This window comes from Apium graveolens, chromosome 1 (genome assembly GCF_009905375.1).
Source record: "Apium graveolens cultivar Ventura chromosome 1, ASM990537v1, whole genome shotgun sequence".
In the NCBI taxonomy this organism is placed as follows: domain Eukaryota; kingdom Viridiplantae; phylum Streptophyta; class Magnoliopsida; order Apiales; family Apiaceae; genus Apium; species Apium graveolens.
In genome coordinates this window covers 179,990,358-179,999,711 of record NC_133647.1, presented here as the reverse complement: position 1 = coordinate 179,999,711, position 9,354 = coordinate 179,990,358, and the positions used below count along the sequence as shown (strand labels likewise).

The window sequence follows — 9,354 nt, the reverse complement described above, 5'->3', positions numbered from 1 at the left end:
AATCATAATCATACTCAAGTCAATTGAGTTCATGTGAACTGAAGGATGGACTACGGAGAAATCTTGTAATACTAATGATAACCTGCCTTTCATATTTTTTAGGATAAATTCTGGTCACCTGTAATGTGCTCTGCAACCGCTTTTATCAGTCATTAATCATCATTTTAAGTTAATATCAACTGTAAAAATACACAAATGATTTTAATTGTGTGGTTATAAGTTTCCTAATTCTACTTCGAATATTGGAGAAACTGTCTACGGAAATCAAGATGTGCGGTATGCATTGTGGGAAGATGCACATCTAAAATCATACATTGGTGTTAGTTGTTTTGTAAGACCAACTGGCCTCATAGCAAGTTTAGTTTGCTTGTAGCAGTAACACTTCAACATCTTTTAGATGGTAATAGGGGTGGCAAAATCAGACACGACGTCATGGTAATTTCACTATTGTAGTTTACAAGAGAGGAAAAATATACATAGAACCAAAAAAAGGCACTAGTTACGTAAGAATTCCTATTGAGTATAGCCAAATTAAAGTTAAATCCGCTTAGGTTCTACTAAAAAGGTTACAAAACTATGTACAACATACACTACTTATTCTAGGATTTATACATAGTAACCCATTCCAACCTCTAACGTGGATGCATGAGGTACACTTAGTGCATCTGTAGATGCTCTAGAATTCCTCCTCAAAAACTCGTACCCATAATTTATTGCAAGCTTTTTCATTAGACTAGACCCTGGTTTTGCCTTGACATAGGAATGTCCCACTATATAAGCCACCCCTGATTCTCTAGCTTCCACTAGGTCTTGCAACTCTTCCTCTGCTCCTTTGTCAATTTTCGGGCTATCTGGAACAAGAAATCTAACTCTTTTTCGTGTCTTGTTCACCTCTGGAGGCTGTTTATGTTTTTGCTCCGATGTGCCAATTATGTCAGAATCATCTAAATTGTCTTCCCACAAATGTATACCTTCTGTACTAGATAATGGTGTTCTAACAATTATCATTTTCTCATTGTCATTTGAAGAATGTTCTTCTGCTGCACCATTGGTGTCTGATTTTTGTGTCCTTATAAACTCGGCTATACTACAGATTAGGTCTTTCTCAAATTCCATATCATCCTTGTGAACATCGCGATAACCATATCGTACAATGCACCTGTATACTCTGTACTCACTTGGGCCTACATGTCCTAAAAGAAAACGTTCTTCGTTCTCAACATGTGGTACTGGTACAGATTTAACACAAAGGAACACAAGGACTTGGTGAAAGGCTGGGAGGTTGGTAACAAAGTGGGAGAATATTGCTGGGATTCCAGACACAAGCTCGGTGTGAATGAGACCAATACCACGCACTCGTACAATACCAAGGCTGGGTCCCAAGCTAAGCAGCCAATCAACAGATACCTTGTTCTGGAGATCAAACTCGTACTTCTTAAGTGTTCCAAAGTGCCAAACATACATTACAATCATGAAGATGAGTGCGAGTGCAATTGGGACCCAAGCTCCTTCGAGAAATTTGATGAGAGAAGCAGCGAAGTAAAGAGCTTCAATTGTCCCGAAAAAGAACACAAAGCAAATTGCACGAAAGATGCTCTGATGCCAGCATAAGACCATAACTACAGACATTAAGCAGGTTGTAACCAGCATCACCGTAATGACTGCCAAACCTAAACCCGAAAAATTCAAGAATAAGTTGGCGGCCAAAAAAATTATTTCCTACACAATTAACTGTTTTTATTCACCAACATAAAGTGATATGAGCACCTTTTAACATTTTTGTTAATATATGATGTAAATGCTACACTGCCAGCAAACTGTATAACCACTAGACAATTTTCATACCTGAAGCATTTCCTAAGCGTCTCGTGTCTCTAAAACCAATTGTTACAGCCAAGCATAGAATCATCAAGATCCAGTTGATCTCAGGGATGTAGATTTGGCCATGAATGCTAATTGATGTGTGGACTACTTTAACTTTTGGAAAGCAGCCGAGAGAAGAACACTGGTTAATGATTGAAAAAGTTCCTGTTATAATTGCTTGGCTTCCCACCACTGCAGCTAGAATGGCAATGACCACAACCGGAAATTTTATTCTGTCTGTAATCAATTGTGAGATATATTAAATTAACTGAAAAGAATGCACCACTCATATGCAACATTTAAAGGATATGGTTGAAAACCCACCAGGAACAGAAACATAAAATCCTACATCATAGTCATCTGCACTCATATGATGCCGAGATAAGTAAGCAGCTTGCCCCATATATGCAAGAATCAAAGATGGATAAACAAAAGTTGTGAAAGCAATCTGCAAAGAGGAAAATAGGTTAGAAAGTTGCTGCCTCGTAATGGTGCTACAAATGTAAATGAACGAAGCTTCAATTCATAGAACAAGTAAGCATTAGGATTATTGTAAGTGCAAGTGCTACCATCACTAAATGCCAAGCGGGATATAGTGTACCATGCAATTGACTGTATGGAACTAAATTTGTATATCTATATCAGAAAAATGCAGGCAACAGATAAGTCAAGGACAGAGCAAGTCATTAATCTACCAATTATACAGTAAAATAATGCTTAGTGAGTTAGTGTGTAAGCCCAACCAAATGTTCATTCATACTTTATATTCTCAAACTGAGTGAGTGAGTGTGTGACTGTGTATGCCAAACCAAATGTTCATAATATTATCAAGATTGAGTTGACTGAACAACAATTTAACTGTACCTATCAACTTAATCTTCCTATGACAAACTAGAAATTAAAGACTTTTCCTTGAACACTAAAACTCACATCAGGTAAGGGTATATGAAGTGCTTCTTCAGAATAATGTTACCATGAAATTAAAAATCAATGATGTATAAATTGGAGTGCTATCTTTGGACCATTCAAAAGCAGAGTATGCCATATGCTTCAGGTTGCTGCCTTGTATTATCGCGTGTTCGATAAAAGATAAGCAGTATGCAAAACAGTATAAAGTGTGCACCAACTATAACATTGGATGTAAAAACACATTATGAAAGACTTAAGAGTATCATTTTTACTGGAAAGTTATAATATTTCTGTGAAGTTTTCTTTTTGCAAGGTCCTTGGGACAATACAAGTTCCCTCACAAATAACACTTATGCTTGAAAGAGATTGTGACGTGATTTTAAACTATAAGCAGATGTGAAGTAAAAGGGGACCAAAAGTAATACCTTTATTGACAACTGTGAGAAGTGTCCCAGGTCAGCGAACATAGCTTCTGAGCCTGCATAATTGTTGCGATGTGTAATAGTCAAGGTAAAGAAATAGCATATTAATACAGTAGTAAATACAAATTCAATAGACCCAGGTAATAAACTTGCCTGTTATGCATAGCAAGATCCCACCCAAGGACATCCACCCTCTTTTTTGAGTTTTTTTCAAAAAATTATACATATAATATGGGGAGAGTGCTTGGTAGACATGAGGATTCCACTGAACGATGTTATATAAACCAATGGCACTGATGGTGAAAAGCCATAGTATGACAACAGGTGCAAATAAGAATCCAACCCTGTGGGTGCCATAATGTTGAAGGGCAAACAAGCCAATCAGTATAATACACGCTATTGGGACTTCTATATCTGCAAAATTTTAAACTGCTTCAGGAGGTCAAATTATAAGTGATCTAGGAATATTAAAAAATATCTTTGATATTGCTGTATTGCAAGTTCATCATAGTAGGAACTACAAACCGAAAAAGTACACAGGGCATGCAAATTAGTTTTCTGTTAATTATTTTTGTTTATGACAATATTCATATTCAAATTTATAACAGTAAAATGATAAAAAAAAAATACCAAAAGACTTGGAGCTACATACCTTTTAAAAGTCCTGCTCGACAATCAGATTATACATTCTATAATAGACTTGGTGGAGCTCATAAACAAAGTTGTTTTGATAATTTGTCCTTCTAATTTGTAGCTTAGAGCCGAGTGAAGGGGAAGAGACATGCTAACGCTACCAATTCAGTGCAAGCATGTAGTTGTGTGGTCATTAGGTTCCTCAACTTGTACTTAATATTGTAGTGTCAAGAAATCATTGACTACAAGGGATTGGATCATGCATAGATGCTGTGTACAGAAGCAACATGTGTTATTCCATTTGAGTTATGAGTTATGACACATCTGAGACTTGCAAGCAGCTACCTTTCTCTTAATTAAAAATAAATAAATCTTGGTGAATTAGATGTCTAAATTTAGTACACCAAATATAGGGGTACCTTTTTTGGTCTTATACAGCCTGTGGTAATGTGGCAATGACGTGCCGACGCTAAAAATTAAGTCCCAGCACACAGCTGTGCTGCTAGTAAATTTCCCAACTTGCATTTAATATTGCAGTATCATGTATTGACTACAGTTTATTAATCATTAAACATTAACAACTACGGATCACGAGTAGATCCAATGTCTAGCAGCTAGTTAATTTGTGATAGTCCATTATGACACATCCGTGGTTTATATGCATCTACCTTTTTTAAACGGAAAAATAGAGAGAGAGGACCTTTTGTTCTTCTAGAGGAGGGAGGGGTTTTTTAGATGAGAATTACATCTAAAGGCCTAACTTTTGTAAACAAAAAAATATAGTTCAACACCGCTTGGCCTTGTATAACTCCAGTAACGTGTATAGATGTGGCAGTGACGTGCTAATGCTACAACTTGAGTGAGCTCGTAGCTAGCTGTGCTGTAAGTTCTCAAGTTTGCAGTATAATTACGGGGAATTGTGGGTTATTACAATGTCCAGGAACAAGTTAGCTTTAGTTTTTCCACGCGACACAGTTGCACTTACGCGCAACTACTTTTTTTTAAAAACCAATTTATACTTTTGTAAATAAGCTAAAATACATAACAGTGACGAAACATGCATTCTTCCATTATAACAAATCTGAAGTTTACATGCAGCTACTTTTTAAGATATACTTCTTTAGGTTCTTCTGAAAGAAGCGAGAGATTTTTGGATGAGGACTAAATTTTGAATGCCTAAAAATAGTAAAGTAGGATAACACAGTTTGGCCTGATCAACACATTGATATTGCAGCCCTAATAATTGGTCCAACATGTCAATCTTTTATAACAGCTCAAATTATGAAAACCACAAAACCTTCACGTTTTCTCAAATATAAGCATAATTGGCAGATAGTGCGTATAGCGTACCACTCCATTAAGATATTAGATTTTCTAACACTTAGAGATACTGTCCTTTGAGGGATAGCAGATAAGGCATATTTAGATATTCAGAAGGATATAGCAGTAGCCTTAACTTCATTTTTATCATTTGTCTGCTCCCTACCTGTTTTACACTATTCCAATATTACTACATATTACTGGTCTTAGTAGTCTTTACTAAATTTAGTACCCTTAATATGCAACAATTCGTGATTTAAAAAAAGCAAAAAAAAAATTATGAAAAGGTTTGTCATTAATGTTGCATGGACTAACAAGTGGCAAAGGAACTTAATTCTTAGTAAGACTATGTAAAGCCTCCTAACAGCTAGCTAATGCTACCAATGTGCCTAAAAAAATTGTGAGGTTTCTTGAGGCTTTTACAGATAGAATCCTATTCAATGATGGACCTTTTTGATACTGAGGTAGCAACAATACAAAATGACTTCAGATTTTTCACCTAAGAGCAAAATGCAAAAACATATTTTTAAAAGTCATTATGACAAGAAAAGATGGATGTTTACCTACACAAACACATATATGTAATGTAACTATGAGCTCACTAACAATTTCTCAAATATATTTAAATTAGAAAGCAAAGATAAATATTGATCAATTCTTCAGAAATTTAGGCACAAAACAATATAAAGACTCTATATTACAATCAGTAATGAGGTAATCATCGAGTCTTACATTTGTGGTGCTCTTTGGGCATAGCCAGATGTTCAACACCAGAAACCGCAGAAAAGACTACACATATAAGTAAATGAATTCAGTTTCAAACAAGAACTCAAAATTCACAAAAATAACCTCCTAAATGAAGTTGCGGATAAAGAAACTTACCAGAAATCGCCGGCGTAAGAATCCCATCTCCAATAACCATACAAGCTCCAATCAAAGCCAATATAAGCAAAATCCTCTGCAACACTCTATACTTCTCTAAAGTCGATTTTAGCCTCGACCCAAGTTTACTCGGGTCAGGATTATTACTAATTTCTTTCTTGTACGAAGATAATTCTTCATCTGCTAATTGATTATTAGGAAATGAACTCACCCTAGCATGTCTACACAAAAGTGAATAAAGTGCAAAAGTCCCTCCCTCACCATTATCATCAGCTTTCAACACTATAAACACATACTTAATCAGAGGAACTAAAGTAATTGTCCAAAACACAAACGATAAAACTCCGTAAATTTCTTCATTTGTTTCAGAATGATCAATGTCTTCAGCAAATGTACTCTTAAACACATACAAAGGAGAAGTACTCAAATCACCATAAACAATACCCAAACTTTGATAAGCCAATGTCAAAACTGTTCTCCAAGATTCTCTCTACAATAAACATAACAAAATATAAACTTCAAATAAAAAAAACATCAAATGGGATTCTTAAAAACAACCTTAAAAACACATAATTAACTTAAAACAACCTTAAAAAACATACTCAACTTGAACACACCCTTACCTTAACAAGATTCTTGTATGTCCCAGTTTCAAGATCCATGTTAGCTTGTCTTAAAACTCTTATGATCCCATTCAACAAAGACCCTCTTGCAGTCCTGCAAACTAAAGAACTTTCCAGAAAATAAATACACACAACATCAGAATATTAGACACAAAAGTCTCTATATACACAAGAAAAATGTTGAAGAATAATACTAACAGTTGAACAAACCTACTAGAAAATTAAGCAAACAAGAAAAAGCCACAGAATTTGTGTGAGAGTTACCGTGGACTAAGATTTGAACTTTGAAAAAGTGTAAAGTTACGAGTACACCAAAGTTTTTTTCTTTTTGTTCTTCTCAGTTCATATAATAAAACTGTTGTTCTTCTCGGTTCATATAATAAAATATAAACATATTTACCCAAATTTCAGAAAATATTTACAAATATACAAATCAACCTCCTATATCCCAATCTCATATGCAGCCGTTGGGATCATTATTTACCGATTTTTGCGGGGCGATGAGGATGTAACGGTGGTGACAAATGGTAACTAAATTTTCTGAAATTCAGCAAGGTTCTTAACTTGATAAGATTTATCTTAATTATTACTGTAAGTGATATCATAAACTTCTTATATGTTGTGGTCCCTATCTATACAACAACTGCTTATATTTATTTATTTCTATTATTTTTGTCAAGACTACTTACATTTATTTTAAGATAATCAAATGATTGGGACGGGAGAGTACAGTAAAATGAAATGTCAATGAATTAAACCGAAAGTCGTGGCTCCATTTATGACCAAGTCACTATTTATTAAATACTTAAACCAAGATGATAAGAAATTTGATTCTATTTAAAGTTAGGGTGTTTCTGATGTGTATCCAAGGATATATAATAATTATTAATTTAATGATTTTTATTGATAAAATTATTGTAATACAGAAATTCTTTATATTTATGATTAGAAGATTAAGAAAAATATTTTAAATTTATAAAATTTAATATTTATTGTGTGCACATATTAGAAAAAAGTTTGAATAAAAGTAATGCAAACTCATGAGTCCCTTTTTGTAATTGTCATTTTTTAGTAATTCAATTGATCAATTTTTTACCAAAAAATAAAATTACTAAGAGCGCGTTTGTGAAACTAAATATCATTTAAAATTCTGGATTTGATCAAATAAGATTTTTGAGAATTTGGATTTGGATTACATTTGAAATTCATGACATTCAAATATTAATATAAATATCAGAATTTGAAATGACAATTCTAATACTGTCATTTGAAATGAAATGTAAGTTTTCAAATATCCTCTTATGTTATACAAATAAATTGAAAATTATATATTAAAATAGATTAAATATACTTATTAATAAGGGCTTATTTTATTCAAATATAAAATATTAATAAAATTCGGTTAAATTTTGATTAACTTGACAACACAAAAGTAAGATGTGACAACTAAAAAAATTATGAAGCGTATAATTACAATTAAATTGTATTAACTATTAGGTACATGTACGAAGTAATAAAAAAAGCAAGACAAAAAATATAAAAATGTCCAAATCATCAGATTTTATCTGTTTAATGTCGGTACCAAATGACAAATTGATTTGTGTAAATTGAGTGGTTGTGTACAGAACAAAAAGACTTAATACAAGGCGGCTAATTCTAAAGTCTTGAGAAATTAACAATGTTGCTGACAAGGAGTTTATATGGCAGGGATAATCAAAGTCAAAGATCTTTTTATAAGCACTTTTTTATTGTGACGAAACGGCATCTCACCTTTCACCAAATCAAAACCCAAAACTTATATCGTTTGTCTTTTGAACCACAATGCTGCTTATCTTAACACCGCTAGTCAAACCAACGTTGGTAGAACAGCCTAAACATCGATAAAGTTTGTTCTTACAAGTATATTCGAGATTCCCAGTTTTATTTATGTTCCAAAATTATACGCTTATTCTCAACTTTTGAATTTATTTTATGTTATTTTATATTACGTTATATTTTATGTTTATATGATCGATTATGAATTTATTATTAGGAAATATAATATTTTTAAGCGATTTTAAATTCTTTGGGGTCCTCCATAAAAAAAGGATGGCTAATGATTTTGTAATTATTTTGTTTTAAACATTCCAAAATTTACAAATGACACCCCTCATGGATATGGGAGATTATTATTTTATTTTTAACATTCCAAAATTCACAAACGGCACCCCAAATAGATATGGGAGTTGATATGTGTTCATTCTTGATTTATGACTGCACACATTTTCTTCTAAATAAGATTAAAATGTCATCGCATAAAATTTTAAATTCAAATTATTTTTTTTGCAATATAAGGTTAATTTTGTTTCGATCACAATAAAGTAGGGGAGAGCGTGGGACGGGTTCGGCATAAAACCGAAATTGAATCCGCAGACCTTCGGGTTTTAAAATCTAAAACCCCAACTGTAACCGAAGTCACCTCTTCAATTTTGGTTTTAAAAATCTCGGTTCGATTTTTACCGAATCGGTTTCGGTTATCAACCGCATCCAATAAAATTAATAAAATATATACGATTAGTAAAAATTTTAAACATATAAATTATAAATATAAAATAAATTTGCTCCGAAATAAGAATACAAAATTTTTATAATTTATTATAAAAATCTAAATTAATTCTTAAATAACAAAAATTTAACATAAATTTTGACAAGTGAGCAGCAAC

At 33.0% G+C, this 9,354-nt stretch overlaps 1 protein-coding gene across 3 annotated transcripts; it reads right to left on the bottom strand.

Annotated features, from left to right (window-relative positions):
• Positions 1-357: 357 nt before the first annotated feature.
• LOC141672434 (potassium transporter 6-like) lies at positions 358-7,222 on the bottom strand. 3 transcript variants are annotated; one of them, XM_074479041.1, is made up of 9 exons: positions 6,917-7,222; positions 6,653-6,761; positions 6,030-6,519; positions 5,880-5,936; positions 3,348-3,608; positions 3,198-3,250; positions 2,188-2,311; positions 1,846-2,100; positions 358-1,670 (listed from the first exon to the last, which is right to left on the bottom strand). In XM_074479041.1, the coding sequence occupies exons 2-9, from the start codon at positions 6,689-6,691 to the stop codon at positions 607-609; spliced, it is 2,343 nt and encodes a 780-aa protein (XP_074335142.1). In that variant the 5' UTR covers positions 6,692-6,761; positions 6,917-7,222; the 3' UTR covers positions 358-606. The 3 variants fall into 3 exon arrangements, with proteins under 3 accessions (XP_074335142.1, XP_074335155.1, XP_074335149.1); XM_074479054.1 differs by having other exon boundaries at positions 6,653-6,753; XM_074479048.1 differs by lacking the exon at positions 6,917-7,222 and adding an exon at positions 6,867-6,885.
• Between the last annotated feature and the right edge of the window lie 2,132 nt (positions 7,223-9,354).